At 39.5% G+C, this 18,757-nt stretch overlaps 2 protein-coding genes across 2 annotated transcripts; one reads left to right on the top strand and one right to left on the bottom strand.

The window, feature by feature from the left end:
* The first annotated feature begins 1,601 nt into the window (after positions 1–1,601).
* Positions 1,602–7,355, top strand: FUT13 (fucosyltransferase 13). The gene is made up of 3 exons (XM_008783287.6): positions 1,602–2,321; positions 5,070–5,243; positions 6,535–7,355. Exons 1-3 carry the CDS (start codon positions 1,830–1,832, stop codon positions 7,102–7,104), a joined length of 1,236 nt encoding a protein of 411 aa, XP_008781509.2. The 5' UTR covers positions 1,602–1,829; the 3' UTR covers positions 7,105–7,355.
* A 1,178-nt stretch (positions 7,356–8,533) lies between these two features.
* Positions 8,534–12,904, bottom strand: LOC103701279 (ammonium transporter 3 member 1-like). Its single transcript, XM_008783286.6, has 3 exons — positions 11,993–12,904; positions 11,552–11,837; positions 8,534–9,276 (listed from the first exon to the last, which is right to left on the bottom strand). Exons 1-3 carry the CDS (start codon positions 12,641–12,643, stop codon positions 8,756–8,758), a joined length of 1,458 nt encoding a protein of 485 aa, XP_008781508.4. The 5' UTR covers positions 12,644–12,904; the 3' UTR covers positions 8,534–8,755.
* Between the last annotated feature and the right edge of the window lie 5,853 nt (positions 12,905–18,757).

Raw genomic sequence — 18,757 nt, forward strand, 5'->3', positions numbered from 1 at the left:
TTGCAAATTATGTTTATTGAAATAGTTCCCTAGCTAGCGAATTTGCCTGTCTTAGTTGAACCACTTCAAACCATGATGTTTGTTGATGATTTTAAATGAGACCTTCCAAGTTTGAAGAGTTCCGGTATGAATTTACTCAATTCAAGGATTTGGTTTCTCGAGCTTGATATGCCCATACCTTCGGATGATCTATATATAAGTGTGATCTTGGTAAACTTGAGTTTCGCACTTGACTTTTGGACTATAATATTGTGAGGATCTATGTGGGCGTATATTTAGTCTCATATTGATTATTCGTGGATAGATTTTGGATACTTATACAGGATCAAAAAATCCAAATAATATATTCCAGCTAGCCATTTTAGATAAGGTTCTAAATTGTTACAAATATTCAAAAGTTAGAGGAGGTCTTGCCCCAACAGAGCAAGTGGTGTAAGAGGCTATTTCGAGAGATAAAAAGTGAAATGAACAATATTGTTAGGGATATAGCTAATTGTATACATTTGATTCATAATGCACATGAAGGGTTTTCATATTAACAAGCGTATAGGTAAATTATATTATTTTTATATGCTTGTGATGTCGTACTGGTTAATAAGGCTTCTCTCGATGATTGTCATTCTATTTGAAAGATTTTTGACATTATTACACCGCCGCCAATCTAGCAATAGATCAAAGTGCATTTGTCAACTATTGAATATAGATTATCATTAATTATTGTTGCTAATGAAACGACCAACCTCCACCCCATCCGATAAAATAGATTTTGGACCAAACTAGTCCAAAGATCATGCATATGGTCTATTCTCTGTCATCTATTTTTTTTTTATTTCTATATGAAATCTACAATTCATCCATCCAACCTCACAACTCTTGGAATATTTAACGATATCCATGACGGATCCTAATCCAACCCTTCACTCCCAAGCTACCCTCTTCATGTAACATTTTTGGAGAAAGAATTAGAAAGCCATCAATGCAATGTGGAACTGCATTTAGTGACTCCTACAAATATTTTATTTTCAAAATTAGCCGGGCAAGACTGATGACATGCTCCACATACATCATCTTCAATAGGCCATATGTACTACATGCATCAACTTCTTGGCAATGTCTCCGATGGCATACTTTCATTCAACTTCTTATTGAAATAGCTCTTATACAATGCTTGAAAGAGTATATCCAAGCACTTTAGCGGCTGGCTGTGTGAGGGCTATGACTCTGCTCCGTTCTTTCTCCATCACCTTTTTTTTTTCTAATTTTTTTTGATGTATTTATGCTAAAAAGATACGTTGTATCCGACTTAAAATAAAAATCTCGAGTTTCTATTTTGTTATACTAGTGTCATATACCACATTTGAGGTGCTTTATATCTACATTATATTTTAAATCAAGAAAATTAGATGAAAGTGAGGGTGTATTTATCAGATAGGAGGCTGCTGCATCCAACAGAAATTATCAATAACTGCTTTAATAAAAAGGAAATATTAGAAGAAGAAGTAGAAAAGAAAAAGACCGGCTAAAAGTGGAAATATATTTATCAGAAATTACAGCCCTCGCCTCACTCACGTGTATTTCACGTGCCTGGGAGGGCATTGTTCGGAAAGGCTTGCGCCTCGCTAGATCCGCGCACCGCACCCTTCGTTTACTTCGCCGGCGACCCACCTTAAGCCAGATCCCACTCCGAAACGTCCATTTTCTGGTCACATCTTCTTCGCTTTCTCAGAAAAAGCGTGAACTTTCCACAACTCCCCTTCTCTCCTTCGCGGCGGAAGGAAGAAAAGCCGGCCATTTCTCTTCTTCCTCCTCTCTTTCTCTTCGTGCGCCCTATGCTCCCCTTAAAGCCCATCAACTACCTCGCCCCGATGCTCGCCTCCGCCGCCCTCCTCCTCCTTCTCCTCACCGGTTTTCTCGAATTCCCCTCCCTCTCCTCTCCCATCCCCTTCTCCACCTCCTCCACCTCCTCCGCCTCCTCCTCCGCCTCCACCGACTCCGTGGGCTCCCGGCCTAAAGAACCCTTCACCGATCTCGCCGCCGCTTTCGCCCGGTGGGACTCCGAGGTCGGGTGCGCGCGGTTCAGGGAGAGGTACAAGGGATGGACGGTCAACGCCTCGGCGATACAGCGGGTCGACGGTGGAGATTGCACGGCGCTGGGGATGGATCACGTAAGCGTGCTCGTGAAAGGGTGGACTTGGATTCCGGACAATATGGACAATCTCTACTCGTGCCGCTGCGGGATGACTTGCCTGTGGACCAAATCCAAGGTTCTTGCTGACAAGCCCGATGCTTTGTTTTTCGAGAACGTGACGCCTCCACGAAGGGTAATGCTCTTTCTTTGTTGAATTTGAACTCATTTTCGTCTTTATATCTGCGATCTATTGAAGATGTTGTCAATCTTTAGGTATTTAACGCCAGTCTTGGATATCTAACTTTTAGGTATTTTTAGGTGTTTAACGTGATGTCAATTTTTAGGTATTTTTATGATGAGATGGTAGGATTTTTTTTTTCAGCTTTGCTACTTTCAGTTGTGAGTTGTGACTCTCGTTGTTCCCCTAGATTTTGGTTTTTCATTGGAATATGTTATGTTTCCTTCCTCCTCTTTCGAATTGGATATCAGGAGAGATCGCTGTTGTTTTATGCGAGTTTATAGTCTTCAAATCCGATTGTGAAATTCTCTTATCCCACTAAAAGCGGTTACCATTCAGAAAAGGCAATTTAAATACATATTCATTAGAATGGACATCCAGTTTACAAAAAGGAAAATCTTCAACGAGTTAGATTGGATCTTGTCCCATTTATACCATCCTGTTGTAAGCTTTGTTACTGTTCAATACTTGCCCAAGTATCAACACGTGCTAACATCATATGCCGCATGCCATTGCTTACACATATTCTGAGGTATCCCTTTCTTATAATTTAATTCAGCTTTAATTATCTTGTTGTAACAAATAGGCAAGTTTGAGCACCTCAGTGTAAGTTCGATTGATCTTCTTAAGCTAAATCAAGCATGCATATGACTGGTAGTGAGCATATGGCAACCACTTCAACACAGTATTTTTTTTATTGTAATGCAAATTCTAGTCAGAAGCACTTTCTTTTCTTTTATAATTTTACACAAATTAAAAACTGTATTGAAAGAAAGCAAAGAAAACAAATAGAAGGAATCTCAATCATGGTTGTTTAGATCTACAGGATTCTTTACATTACACTGATCCTTTGATAGTATGACATGACCGTGAATCCACCCTCCGTAGATGCTAGAGCATATCATGAAGTCAGATATTTATGACATTCGATGGTGCACTGCTGAAATGCGGATCAATTATGACATTTAGCAGCTTCCTTAGGGCTTTGCCTTATGCTCATAGAGCAAAGAAACAACACAGTAGGCTTTGGCAGAGATCATAATATTTCCTTCATTTGAAATATACCTTGTCGTCCTGCACAATTCTTTGTGATGTTGTTGGCATCCTTCATGTCATCTGAAGGAGTTTTCTGCAACTTCACATGCTTCAAGTCATCGTCTGGATACTCTTTGTACTCTATTGTCATGTGATGGTCTCACTCAATCAGCCAAAAGGGGCAATCCTGAGTCTCTCGGTATAAGAAACTCTTATTTTTGATGTTATTTTGATTTCAGATAGTAATCTGAATAAGAAATTTATACTTTTTAATAGGGTAGAAAAGTAAGCCAGAACATTTCCTCTTTAATTTCTCTATCATACCCTTTTTTTTACATATTCTGTTAGTTTGTTTGCCCTCCTGTACATTCTGGCCCTTCTCCTAGTAATAATTTTCGCATATGCATGATAGATGCCTTGATTTTGAAGCTTTTTTTTTTTTGTACAACAACTTGTCTAAAGGAGTTGAGGAGAAAACCTAACCTCTTTCATGGTGTTCTGAACCTGCTAACATGTCGAATCATAAAAATCATCATATTCTTCTCAAATAAATATTTAGGTGCTCTAAGGCCATATGTATCCCATGTTTCTTCTTGAGCTTATCACTAAAAGGGACATTTTGAAATTTAAATGAGCATCTTTTTAGTGACGCAATATCCCAACAGGGCCCTTGATGCAACTATTGCTGTTACTAGATAGGAAAATGTTAATTTAACTCATTTAAGCTGGAATATACAAGCCTTGGATGTTGAATTGGATCTGTCGAGCAACAGCTTTTGCTTCCTTTCTTCTTTTGGCATTCAACCTAATACTAAAACAAAAGGAGAAAAAGGAAAGAGCTGAGGGTTTATATTGTTGTCAAGTTTATAAAGATTCATGATGCTGCTAATACTGTAAAAACACACATACACAAAGAGGAGGTGCACCTTGCACTTGCTGAGGACAAAATAGCAAATACTGTGACATACCAATTCCTATCATAAGGTGTATGGTTGGGCCAGCTTAACATTTGTCATGAATGGTTTTGCTAATACACAATTTTCCCAACCACTGCATTTCAAGCAAGACAGTCTGTATTCAAACCTTTTTCTTAATAAAAAAAGCATTACATTTGATCAATGCAGATGCTTATACACAACCACCTTCTTCATTGAAGGTACTCTGACCAGCATTCAAGCTTTTTGATAAGAGATTTTTTCAGCTTGCTGGGTATCCACTTTAACTTTCTATGGCCTTTTCTAAGACATCCTTGGAGATTCACTTTGCACTGCAAAGATCAATTTTGTTCTATAGATATTTGGAGATTTATGAGTGCTGTCTTTTGGAATTTTATCGAATAGTTTCCAAGTGTGAGATTTCGTCATGAACAAATTTGCATCAATGATAATCATGTCAGCATCATAGAAGTGGTTTACTCCGAACAAGTTGTTGACAAGAGTTGTTGAGGAGGCAGTCCCACAAATTTCTTCTCTTCTCCCACAAATTGAGTAACATAAGTATAATTTACTCAATTTTCCAGATATTATTGCAGGAGAATTCATGACTTCAGCTCCAAGTTTTCTCTAGGTTATTTTTTTTTGCAGCATTCTGCTTTTTCTATAATAGTCTGCATGCTTTATTGCCACTTTAGCATAATTTTTGCATTTTAATTCAATTTTGGTTTGCCAGAGGCGAAAAGGTGATCCTCTTCGTGTTTATGTGGACCTTGAAGCCAGTAGGAAGCGATCAGGCTTTGAAGACATATTTGTTGGTTATCATGCCAAAGATGATGTTCAATCAACATATGCGGGAACACTATTTCATAAAAATCGGAATTATCACGTGTCCTCTGAAAAAAGAAATGTAAGTTATCTGGTTATGCTTTCAACATTAGTGATTCCCCTGTTCTTCCGGGCCATCATATTTAGTATTTATTTTTCAAAGTCAGATGTAGCTTAATATTTCATTTGCCAAACTGCATTTTCACGTCATCATATTTGCCATCACAATTAATGACAAATCTTATCTTAACTATCTCCCTATCCATGATTCAATTGCAATTGCTGTATCCTGCAGTAAATATCTTCTCATGCTTGAAGCTCTTGAAACTTTGTTGGTTAAAAAATGGTTTCTTTCAGTACGTTGCCTGGAATTGGTGGCAGTTTGTTTCATTTTTTTCTCCTCTCCTTGTAAAATGTACTCCATAGATTAATCATGATCCAAGAGGATCACTGGACTCAATATGGACTACTTTGGCCACTACGAGTATTCAGGAGTATCACCAAACTCGATGTGGATCACTTTGGCCACTACGAGTATTCAGGAGTATCATCAAACTCGATGTGAATCACTTTAGCCACTACGAGCGGGGTTGGATAGGGTTCGGGAGTAAGATTCGCCACATTGGAAGCTGAATTGCAGGCCAAACTTTAGGAGGCCATAATTTGGTCATATGATGCTTGATTGAGATGATTTTTTTTAAAAAAATTGGGTATATTTTCGAAGTCTACAACTTTGGATTTAATCAGGCCGAAATTTTATCGTTTAGGCTCCGAAATGGGCCGATCAAACCGAAAGTTTTCTTTTCGGGTAAGATTTTGACCGAGCGTAGCTCTCTATCCGAGAAGAATTCGGCGGAGCGACAAAGGGTAGAATTGATGCAGAAGTCTAGATCTATCTCCTCGAGATTTTTAGTCCTTTTTGCTAGAAATGTCTATTTAAGAAAAAAGAGTCCTACTAGGATTAGGAAGAGGAATCCGATCCAGATTGTGTTAGGACGGACCTCACATTATAAATAGAGGCTATGTACCTCATTTTTTGAAGAATCAATGAAAGAAAAGGGGACTTAAAGCCCGCTTTCGAGATTTCTCTATTTTCTTCTAGTTTTCTTTTGAGAGATTTGAGTTGAGCGGGTTGATAGAAATCTTCCCTCTCCTCGATCGGATCAAATCAAGTACACATGCGTGTTCATGTTTGTGTATGTTGGGGCGACAAAAGTCAGCACGAATTTGAAAAACTATTCCTTAGAGAATACGTAGCGCAATTCATCATAAACTATTTAGCTCAAATGTTAGTTGTAATTGTCAGATATTGCATTTGTTCTGATTTTTATTAAATAACTAATATTATCTTTCACTTTCGGTTACTTTCTCAGGACAGCCTTGTTTACTGGTCATCTTCAAGATGCCTTCCCCAGCGGAACCAACTTGCCAGAAATTTCCTCTCCCTCATATCCCATCATTCCTTTGGCAAGTGCCTGAATAATGTTGGTGGTCTTGACATGGCTCTCTCCCTATACCCTGAGTGTTTGATGGATGATAACTCAGCCCCTCATTGGTGGAACCACCTACACTGTGCTATGTCACATTACAAGTTTGTCCTTGCCATTGAGAACACCAAGATTGATAGCTATGTGACGGAGAAGCTCTATTATGCTCTTGATGCCGGTGCAGTGCCCATCTACTTTGGCGCACCCAATGTATGGGATTTTGTCCCTCCAAATTCTATAATAGATGGATCTAAATTCAGCTCTCTCGAGAAATTGGCTTCGTATGTGAAGGCCCTTGCAGATGATCCCATTGCATATGCAGAGTACCATGCTTGGAGGAGGTGTGGTGTGATGGGCAACTATGGAAAGACTCGTGCTGCCAGCCTTGACACGTTGCCGTGCCGGCTTTGTGAGATTATTAGTAGGAAGGGTGGGAGGAATGCTAGAATATTGTGAGCTCGCTGTTTGGATTTTCATATTTTATTCATTCGAGGCTTCGATGCCTTGTATTTACCCAGGCTGTGGTTATATCACAGGCTTAAAGAAAAATTCTGTTCTGTTTTGGTGTGAACTGAATCCTGTAACTATTGTTGTCCAAAGTCACACCAATGTAATACGATCCACATTTGTATCCATTGACTTGTTATGCAGCATCAAAGAGCAGCACTCTTTTAATCAAAAATTTGCAGAGAGCAATTACTATTGAACTAGTTTATGCCATGGTATAGATGGTACTGCAATTGATGAAGGGCACAAGCAGAAAGCCTGAAATACCATATTGTTGCAAAGCTGAGCAATTTTAGAATTTCTTTTTTAATACGACTACATTGGGATGGTGGCAATTATAATTTGCCCTCTTTTCAATCCAAGTCTTCCAGATGTGGAATATTGTGTGACTGACTTCAGAGCTGCTTACACCAATCAGAAAGCCGAGAGTTGCAGACTGGCTTTCTGGACATGGCATTATTTGGTGAGAAAAAATTTGGATCCTTAGTTTTCGAAGTTTGGGTGCTTTTTCCCTAGTAGAAAGCAAGGTTTTGTCTGCTATTATGTTTGTAATGTTACTGAAGAAGCCTGAAACTATTATGAGAGCCATTGTGATGTTGTAACAGCTGCTGTTCTAAACCTTGGCATAAAGTTCAGCCACCAAAAAGTTATCTTAAGGGAACAAGGACAAAAGTGCATGGTGAATGAACTCTAGGAAAAAAAAGTTTTATTAATAAAAAAAAGTATAATGAATTCATTGAGGAGAACATGAGAAAAATGCTTAATGAGATGAGAACGTAAGTTTTGTTGTTTGACACCAAGAAGTGCAGGAAAAGTTTTGGGTAACAAATGGGGAAAAGTTTCTAGTTACACCATGTAATTACTTGAGAATAAGAATTTAGACAAACCAAATTGGCTCGTCTCCTGATGCACCATAGACGAAGTCATCTAGTCTATCTCTATTTTTTTCTTTTCAAGTAAAAAAAAAAAAAAGGGCAAATCACCATTCAACACTTTTTTTTTTGTGTGCTAAAGACGTACGTTTTACATAGTTCGAGCATAAATACGTCCAACAAAAATAGAAAATAATAAAGTCGGAGTGCTCTAGACAACTCTCGCTCTCGGGCCATAAGGTGTCTTCGAAGTGACAGACCACATAAGAGGCCACCCAGTCCGTAACCCTATTAGCCTCTCTAAATAGGTGCCTAGTTTGAAAGGTCACTCTATTACTTACCATAATCTAAATATCTCGACGCATGAGAAGTCTCCTTCCACTGCGGCTCGGGCCAACACTTCATCCGTCACGTTTATTCCCGAGTTGGGGTCCTCTCCAGTTCGGGTTGAACCAGTGAAGGACATTCAAAGTTAGCTCAACCCCTGTTAATAAATCCGATCACAGTTTTTACGGCCCACATAATATCCATTAAAGCATTGCAGTTTCTCATGCAAAAAACAAAAACCCTTAAACAAGAGCGAGAGATCAATCCACGCACATAATCTTAAGGCAGCCTAATTAATTAAACCACTTGCCCCACACAAACAATCGTCAAAAAATCGACCAAACCAATCCACCAGCCCTTTGACACGCCTTTAGCCAGCTAACCCTCGCCCTTCCTCGTCTTTAAACATTTTGAGTTACACCACTAGAGACCTTGCCATGCTGCGTGTCGTCAGAAGACCATGCATGCCTGGTGGCGTCGTACTTCTCTCCATCACCCCACAATGCGTAGGCCTCCTCCCCATGCACGGCGTCGTCGCCGATCGTCAGCTGCTCCTCCGACATGCGGAGCGGCATCACCAGCCGTATGACCAGGCAGATGATTGTCGTCACGACGATGTTCCACCCCGTGATGAAGCCAGCACCGGCAATCTGTTTGAGGAACTGCACGCCACCGGAGCCACCGTAGAATCCGCCGCGGGAGTTGGTGACGGGGAGGAAGAGAGAGCACAGGGCGGGCTCCGCGAAGAGGCCGGTGGTGGTGCCGCCGAGGAAGCCGGCGACGGCGTGGGTGTGGAACACGCCAAGGGTGTCGTCTACCTTCTGGAAGAGAGTCCAACGCTTGTGGATCACCATCATTGTGAACCAAGGGATGCTCCCGGAGAGTATGCCCATCACTATAGCTGCCCAACCTTGGACCAATCCTGAAGACAAGGAAAAAGAATTGGTCGACAATCATTTCGAGACAAACAGTATATATATAAATATATATGTTTGTGCTATGATTAATTGGTTAAGGTCAATTATATGCTCCACATCTAGTCTTTCAGCCTTGGCTTAGCCTTCTGCAGGCGGGTTCGGGTTGTATTTTTTGCGAAAGTATGATTGATCTTCTTTCGCCATGTGTGGACTGTTGGATGTGCCATCCACACAGCTCTTAAAACAGTCCGAACTCCTTGAGTCATTTTATCTACCTGCACAGATCTTGAAGTAACCATACCGCAATCCAATAATAGATGCGTGCGAAAAAAGATGCATCATTCTTTCATGCAAAAGATACAACCCAACTAACACCTAATCCAAATTCATGATGTACCTGGCGTTCTAAATCCAAAATCTGACCCAACTTCGAAAATTTTCAGCTGAGACACAACTTGAGTTAGGCTAAATCTAGTGAATTCAGGCCAGATCAGGTCAGGCTGGAGTGGACTGATTCTTGGTGAAGTTGGGTGGTGCAAACCATACAAAAACTCGCATTTAAGTCCGATAACAACCATGCCCTGTACTCGGGGGACAACCACACAATGATAATTAATTACAGTAGTGATAAAAAGGAGAAAACTTAAAAATCCAATTGCAGCACAAGGTATAAAGAAGTCCACGTATCACAAACCTATTAACAGGAGAGGCAATCAGAAAGCAGTATGAATGGAGCAAAATTATGTCCCTCTCGAACAATGGAGACAAGGTTTGAAAGTTCAACTCTAATCGACTCTTCAAGTATCACATGTTACGATATATGCTTTTTACACATGGTAACACTTGGTCAATGTATTAGCCTTGGATTCAAAGCGATGCAATTTTTCTAGACGAGTATAAATAAAATATCTTTGCCAAAAGAAAATTAAGATAAGGTCATGTGTGGTGGCCAGCGTTGGTTAAACTGTTGTCTGAAATCGAGGAAAACTAGTCAAAGAAAGTGGGCTTGGTGCTGCGTAACTTGCAATTAACATAAAGCAACACATCATGCTTGAAATAAATGACCCATTTTTTGTTTTCTAGAGAGAAAACTTGATCACATTTTTAATTGTTATCCCTCAAACTTAGGAGCCTAAGTATCAGAGCAAGCCATTTTTCAAGACTAACTAACTTCACCTAAGAATCTATTTATTTTCCAATGGAAGTTTATCTTGTCAAGAATAAGAAAAATTATGTGGTTGAAGATCTCGTCCACCCAACTCATAGATCTAAGTTTTAATCGACAGCCACACAAGCTCCTATCATAATTACATATCTATTCATGTTATACTAGAACTACTCATAATCTAAGGACAGTGTAAACTTTAGTTTTTGTGTGATTCATGAGAGATCGGAATCAGCCAAAAAATGCCACTTTCAATTATATTAATCACAAAAAAAGAAGAAAAAAAAGAGAGGGAATAATAGGAACTAGAGTGGGCTCTAGCTTGTAAACTTTATTAAAGCATGTAATTTTTTTTTTTGGCAGCTCAAGAAAAATGCCAGCTTCATTCCTCTGCAATTCCAAAGAAAAAATCAGTTATATAACAGTCTTTCCTATATATTTTTTGCCGTATATATATTGCAACTTCCTCAATAATGAGTTGCTAGCCTTTGACTTACCCCACTCTAAAACAAAGATACCTCTTTAGAATCTGATCTTTCAAGGATAAGATTCTTGCGTGATTGGCTCGAAATTATCAAAGTTTTCTTAAACTATAATTTTTTTGATAATAAACTATATTTTTCGTAAACTAATGGTATGATGACGAAGCATTTTTCTATTCTTTACAACACTCTCTAGAAGAACTCCAGTGTATTTCCACAGTCAATAAATCTAATAATATTTAACTATAATATATGGACTCCTCACGGATTCCGGGCGGCAGGAAGCCAGAAATCAACGTCATGGGCCCTGCTCTGGAGTGGAGGATTCGTCATTTTCTTTTTAGCAGGGGCAGATCGAGATGGTTTATCAAAAGCTAGAGATTCCAAGTCAAGCTCTCCGGCCGAAGCTTCCCAAGATGGTTCATTCACCATTATTTTATATCAAATATTTAATTTATCGTCACAGCCATAAAAAATTCTGCTAGCTCTACAATAATTGCCATCGATCACATAAAGATAAAAGATTATATATATATATATATATACTTTTAAGAGAAGAAGAGCTTTGTAATTTAAGAGCAGTGGTCCATGGGAGCACAGAGATGGTGCATGCACAAATATTGACGCGCTTACCAGCACCAGGAGTGATGCAAACGAGCCCAGTGATCATCCCCTGCACCGCTCCGATGACCGACGGCTTCTTGAAGAAGATGACATCGAGCGTCGTCCACATCAGAAGGCTGGTGGCTGCGCATATATTCGTGTTGAGGACCGCCATGGACGAGTCAATGTTTGCTGCGTACGGGTCCCCTCCGTTGAATCCAGCCCACCCCATCCACAGCAGTCCAGCCCCGGCCAGCATCAGAAGCACGTTGTTCGGTGGAAACCTCTCCCTATCCTTGGTCGATCTCGGACCGACCTAAATAATTCGCATAATTCAACATATCAATATTAAAGCTACCGTTGAATCACTGCAAGTAATTGTATGCTCCATGGAGACGAGAGATTTGAATATTTTTGCAGTCCATGCATATAGAATGGAGGTATGTAGAGAGAGAGAGATATATGATATACCCAGTAGGCGGCGGTGAGGCCGGCGATGCCGGAGGAGACATGGATGACATAGCCGCCAGAGTAGTCGATGACACCCCACTGGAACAGGAATCCGCCACCCCAGAGAGAGAAGGCGCCGACGGTATAGGAGAAGGTGAGCCACAAAGGTACGAACGCCATCCAGGCCTTGATGTTCATGCGGCCAAGAAGCGAGCCTGCGAGGATGATCACGGTGATGGCGGCGAACACGCACTGGAAGTAGACCATGGACGCCATGGGATAGTAGGGCATGATCTCGGCGGTCTCTACTGCCCCGTTGTGATAGTAGTGCGTGGTGGCCGGAAGCTGGGCTCGTTCGATGAGAAACTTCTGGCCGAGGGCCGGCTTGGCCTTGCCCCAGAAGGGGATGAGCTTGTCGCCGAAGGACATGTTGTAGGCCCAGGTGACCCAGCAGATCCAGACGGCGGCGTAGGCGTAGAGGGCCATGAACGCCGAATTCACCGCCCACTTCTTCTTCACCACGCTGCCGTAGAGGATGACGAGGCCCGGCATGCTCTGAAGGCCGACCAGCGTCGCCGAGATCATCTGCCATGCGTTGTCTCCCTTGTTCAGCCAGTCGCGGACGGCGAGCGACGTGTTGCCTTGGTACGCCTCGGGCACCGCGTCCCCCATGACTCACTCTTCTTGCTCGCTTCTTTGATTCTAAGGACGAGGGTTGCAAGGACAACGAACCAAAGGACGAATACGGATTCGCCTTTGATCTAGTGGTTCAGAAGTTTAGAAGGCGTGGCCGAAGGAAGGGAGAAGACTGGAGAGAGGTGGCCATGGGAATGGACGGGCAGATGGTATGTAAGTACTGGTTTGTGCAGCAGCGAACTGGGGGAGGGGGGGATACAGGAGGTTGAATTGGGATTATAATTAATTAATCACTTTGGAATCTTTATGAGGAGAATCCCTCCAATTTATTAAGGAACCGGATCTTAATTTTAATGCTGATCATTTTTTTTCTGCTAAACTGATTGGGTGATTATCTAGAAAAAAAAAAGAAAAACAAGTTTTTGGATTGGTTGGTTTTGGCTAATGGATGGATGGACATGGAGGGGTTCTTTGATTGGGTTAGCTTGAGTTGGCTGTAATTCGACCGTTGGGTTGGGTTGGAGAGTGATGGGGCCTCGGTCCTCTGCAGCTATTCCAATTTCCAAGCTGCATGGGGCCACTATCAAGCTAATGTTGAATACTAATTTAGAGAAGGGTAGCTCGTGAGCTGTGAAGCGTTGCCTTTGCTTTCACACTTACTTGTAATCGAGGTCACGGACTGTTGACCTCCATTGTCTTCTTTTTGGGTGCGGTTTAGCTCCGCTAGCATAAGCAGCTCATTTGGGTGGTACCCCTTATACATACATACATACATACATGCATATATATCCTCTAAGAGAGTGAGAGCAGAAGAATACTCAAGATTGCTTACCTGAGGGTCCTCTGATTGCCCATATATATAGAATTGGGTAAGTATCCATTGTCTTATTTGTTGGGACAACTAGCCTTATTCACTTAAAGCATAGTAATGACTCCTCATAAAATATTTGCGATATTAATTAATGTATTGATTGTGTATTTATGGCCAAACTAGAATAATTCTTGCTTAGACCATAATTACAGCTGCTTCAATAATTTTTGGTGTTACTCTAGGGCAGAACTGACCATCATAACATATCGGCCAATACTGAGGTCATTCACCTTGGTCAAGGCCAACGTCAAAAAAATCGGAATAATCCAAAATCAGGATGACCAATATTTTTCCCCATCAGTACCTTTTATATATACATACATACTTTACGTGGACATGTAACTATTATGATAAGAATAACATGGTGGGCATGGAATTAACTTCAGCTCAGCCTTCCAAGATTCCATGCCGATAATGTCATTCTTACGATGAAAGTTACATGATTTTTTTGGGAGTAAAGTGCAAGCGAAGTATCTGGATGGTCATCCAGATAAAAAAAGCTAAAACAATGTAGAGGAAAAAAAAAACTACATTAGCTACCTACTGATATCTCTCAATGGGTATTTAGTTTACAATGACGACGTTAAAGATTAGTAACACCTGAGGAAGCCAATGTTGTGGCAGCGTTAATAACAGGAATCTGCCGGCCTGTCCATGAGAAGGAATTAAGCTTGATTTGCTGATGCTTTCATGGTCTGCAGAGCCTGTGACACAAAAAAGCTGGGCAATAAAATAATGTCGTTAATTCTCGCAACACTCACCAAATCGTAAATTGATTCATGCTCGAATTCTTCAAACATTTATTGAAGCCATGTTGCCACCAAAAAAGCTTCATGTAATAAATATGGCAGCTGATCCATTGACCTGATCTCACAAATTCCCAGCTATGTGACCTATAGATTGCGATTTCTAGAACAATTACAACTGCTTCAGCCCCAACTAATGTCACCTTAGAAAATTTATCATAGTAATTACTAATTATAAAGTCTAAGGCCAAGAATTCTTCAGATTGTCTTAATTAAAAAAAAAAGTGTTATTAAGATTTTATTTCTCAGTTAATCGACTCATATTTAAGAGCACAAGAATTGGAACTTCTAACCAGAAGAGTCATATATCTTTCATTTTGTGATGGGTGATGTCTTAATCACACTGATAGACTCCTGATGATTCATTCCACAAAGAAATAACCAATTATATGGATTATAAAATGCTATTTTGATGTAAGTAGCATGACGGCATCATGAAGCTGGTGGTTAGGTGGCCATGTATGCATGGATGGAAGAGCTGATGACTTGGTCTTAATTAAAAAATCTTGGAGTTAACTAATCGTATGATGTGTACCTGTTGAATCACATTGTTAATGACAAAGAATTTTGTTGAAGGGCAGCATGATTGTTCGGATTATTAATATTATTTTTTTTAACATATGTTTTTGGAGTTTGACGTTTGGAGGTTGATGCGTGAGGTTTAGGTGGTGCCTAGGTCATAGTTAATTAGATAGCAAGATAGTTCCACAGGTTGGTGGTTCATGTTAATGGAGGCAAATAAATGGAGGCATCTAAGTTTTTTTTTTTTTTTTTTTTTTTTTTTTATGATTGCAAGGGAGGCAAGAGACACCCAGAATGGAGACATCCAAGGTGACAAAGCCGAGTGACGAAAAGTATTACTGATCTTTTAGAACATCTGCTTTAATTGTGAAAATATGTATGGATTTGGACAAATCATAGACACATTTTTTATTCAATTTTCAACCTTCATTTAGAATGAATATCTTTATACTATTGGTGCAGCCACTGCAATAATCATTATCATTGGAGTTTTAATTTTATGAAAAGATTCAAAATTTTAAAAATAAAAATCAATCGTACCTTTTATTTGTTAGTTTTTTCAAAGGCTTACTTTTTTTTTTTAATTTTATATCGAATATGCGAAAACAAGTCTTCTTACTTAAATAAAAATCTATTTCTAAAAAGCATAAGTGGACTGGTGACCACACGTGCGCACCCTCAGCCTAGCTCGGCCAGCCATGCTTGTTGGTGACTATGCACCTTTTTGCCAAATATACATCATGCTCGCTGAGTCATTGGTGCTTTGGTTTTTTGGGATAGAGATTTTTTTTTTTTTGCTGCTTTTTTTTGGGGGATAGGGGATCCGAAAAAATCATTTGGATCAAGATTCTCAATAAAAAAATTTAAACTGAGTTGAATTGTTGTACCTTAAAAAATTACTGCTTTCCACCTGCAAATTCTAATCTTAATTTAAGCCACAATTAATATCGATGTCGCTAAGACCATAAGTGAAAAACAGAGACAACCCTGCACAAAGAAAGCCCTAGAAACCGGTTGTAAAATATTTGTTCTTTGCTAGGCTCCTTTCAAGTCACGATGCCTGGAGTTGGCAGCAATTTTGACGCAATGCTGCACCACCTCAGACCCAATATGAGAAGAGTCTAAGTCAATGGTGAAGGGCAATACAGCTCTTGAGCAACCACTAGTTTGAGAGGAAAGGAAAACATCTACCAAATCAGGACGGTGACGTTAGGCCACTTAGGTTCCCTTTTTTTGGGGGCAGATCATGAACCATAAAAATTAGCAAATTTTAGAAGAACTATAACACACAAGTTGTGAGAACCAGGTCAACTGGGCCTATCCTGGACCAAAGTTAGCAGGTCCAGCCGGCTTCAAATAAAAAAAAGAAAAAGAGAGGGAGGGAGGATGCACGCAGGTGCAATGAAGGAAGAAGACTTTTGATGGAAGTCTCCTTTCTTCCAACTTTACTGGAGGAATCCGATGCTGAGGTGGATTCCGGCCAATTTTGAGGCCCCTTCGATTTTCTATTCGATCCCACCGAAGAATCGAGGTTTCCGGTCGAAGCTCATCGACCGATTTCTTTGATTCTCTTTTCGATTGTTGGTCATCTTTCACACCATCATTGCACTCGAATCCTCACTAGAAAATCGGTAAGGACCTTACCACTGTCGAGTTACTTCTCTCCTCTTCCTTCCAGATTGTTTGGAGCTTTGATTATAGCCAGTGATTGCCAGAATTTGACCAAGAAGGACGACCCCTATTTCCGTCACTATTTATTTTCTCTTTTCTTTATTTCGATTACCTCCGCTATCAGCGTTCATCGCCGAAGCCCTCAACCCCTTCCATGTATCGCCCTTTGGCTGGAGCTAGATCCCACAATTGCCGGCAAGTGGGTTGAGATCCGAGGATAACCGAGTCAAAATTTTTCTATTCGACCCTATTTTGGCTGGAATTTGGTCGGCCATCCACCACCGCCGGCTACCCTCCGTTTTATGCCACCGCCACCTTACCAGACTATCACGGTCACAACCACCAGTTTTTCCCTTTTTCTTCTGTTTTGCCAAAAAAGAAGAAGGAAGAAAATAAGAGAAAGAAAGGAGAAAAGAAGAAGAGAGGAAAGAGAGAACCATCCCTCCTTTTCTCTTTCTTATTTTCTCTCTCTTCTCTTTGTTTCTCTCTCTACTTTCTTTCTTTAGAAGATCTATGGAACCTAATATTAGGTCCTATCGACCTGATCTACGAACCCTTGTTGACCCCTGTAAAGAACCCTGATCCGTCTTGGTGCCCGAGTTGCCTACTGGACTGATCATTCTGGCCCTGTTGAATGTGCTTGAAACCTTCATTGATGAACTGTGTTGATTAATCTTGGCCCTGCTTGAGTCCAATTCATTAGATGATTCGTCTAGACTTGCCCCACATGAAACTACTGTGCGCTCAATCAAGTCTTCTCGTATTATTTTATTAAAGTCATCAAATAGAAATTAATTTTATTGTTAATATTTTAAATAGGTCCAGCGGAGTCGTCTAGTGAGGTATGACATTCTAAGATAAAAAAGGTAAGTAAATCTTATACTTTTTACTAGTTTTCGAATTTATAAGTAACCCTGACACTTCTTATTAGTTTTCAAATTTTCACATATTTTTCATACTCATAATATTAAATGCTGATGATATCATATTTTTTAAAAAATTAAGAATCAAGTATACGATATTATGAAACTCATGATTTATTACGAAATAATAGTTTCATGAATATTTTAATATTAATGACTAGTTTATGAACTATGAACTTCATATTTATGAAAATAGTATTTTTGTTATGAAAAGAATAATTTTATGATCATTCTACCATTAAATGCTTATTTATGGGCTATGAACTCTATAAAGTTAATTAGTATTTTATTCATTTATGATTCAAGAAAATATGATTCGAGAAATATGACTTAAGAAAAATTGTCTTAAGAAGTATGACGAAAAGACTCTCAGATAGCTATGTATGGTCTCTAAAAGTTGGGTAGATCGACATCCAGTTGGTATACGACCCTGCCAACAGGTAATAGTAGTTGGCATACAACCTTGTAAGCAGGTAATAGTAATTGGCATACGATCCTACTAATGAATAATAGTAGTTGGTGTTTGTCGATTACAACCTCATCATGGATAAAATAGTGACTTTAACATTTAGTCTAAGACAAGTAATTTAAACAATAATATAGTTATATGGTAAATTATTTATAATTTTATTTATGCTACACACTTAGAACCCTGTTTATGACATATTGATGATATTGTATACATGATTGACTTTATGACTTACTTATCATATGATACTATGAAATATTCTATCTTATGCATCGATTCATGCAAAACCTTACGTTTGATCCGATAAGATAGTGAAAAGTTTATTTATTAAGCCGCGTCGCTCATAAATCTCTATTTTTATTTTTTTCTCTAGACGAATAGGATCAGTAGGGACAAAGAATAGTCCGGACTTAAAGTTTGTGCTAGCAAGCTTAGCGATTTATATAGCAGAACTTTAGTTCTTTAGTTGATGATGAATTTGTAGCATAGTAATTTTCTACATGTTTGAAATTAGAAGCTCTGGACTAATAATAGTCGTATTTAATGGATAACAAAATTAGATTTCTATTTATTTTATTTTATTTAAAAAAATTAAAAGTTAAATATAATATCAGCTTCATCACTTCCATCACCATTCTCGATGAAGCCCTAATGTTCAAGCTGAAGAAGTTACGACCCCAAGTTTCTCCTGCTGAGGTCCAACTGAGGCTAATGGAGCATCACCCATTTATATGGATTAAAAACAAAGGAACGAGAAAATGTAGAACACAAACAAGAAGCAGACCAAGACAAACCAAATGCTTCCAAGAGAAAACAGTAATAGGATTGGAACAACCAAGAACTAGAGGCATCTCCTCGCACCCCATCACCCCAGCTAACGCCCGTTCC

The sequence above is a fragment of the Phoenix dactylifera genome, chromosome 4, assembly GCF_051530095.1.
Source record: "Phoenix dactylifera cultivar Ajwa chromosome 4, Ajwa_hap1_PhDact_Kaust_v1.1, whole genome shotgun sequence".
In the NCBI taxonomy this organism is placed as follows: Eukaryota; Viridiplantae; Streptophyta; class Magnoliopsida; order Arecales; family Arecaceae; genus Phoenix; species Phoenix dactylifera.

Excerpts from the sequence above, each read along its gene's own strand:
- FUT13 (XM_008783287.6), top strand. The coding sequence starts at position 1,830 with ATGCTCCCCTTAAAGCCCATCAACTACCTCGCCCCGATGCTCGCCTCC. Across the intron at positions 2,322-5,069 it reads ACGTGACGCCTCCACGAAGG|AGGCGAAAAGGTGATCCTCT; the intron begins GTAATGCTCTTT and ends TTGGTTTGCCAG. Across the intron at positions 5,244-6,534 it reads TGTCCTCTGAAAAAAGAAAT|GACAGCCTTGTTTACTGGTC; the intron begins GTAAGTTATCTG and ends TTACTTTCTCAG.
- LOC103701279 (XM_008783286.6), bottom strand. The coding sequence starts at position 12,643 with ATGGGGGACGCGGTGCCCGAGGCGTACCAAGGCAACACGTCGCTCGCC. Across the intron at positions 11,838-11,992 it reads GCCTCACCGCCGCCTACTGG|GTCGGTCCGAGATCGACCAA; the intron begins GTATATCATATA and ends CGAATTATTTAG. Across the intron at positions 9,277-11,551 it reads TTGCATCACTCCTGGTGCTG|GATTGGTCCAAGGTTGGGCA; the intron begins GTAAGCGCGTCA and ends CCTTGTCTTCAG.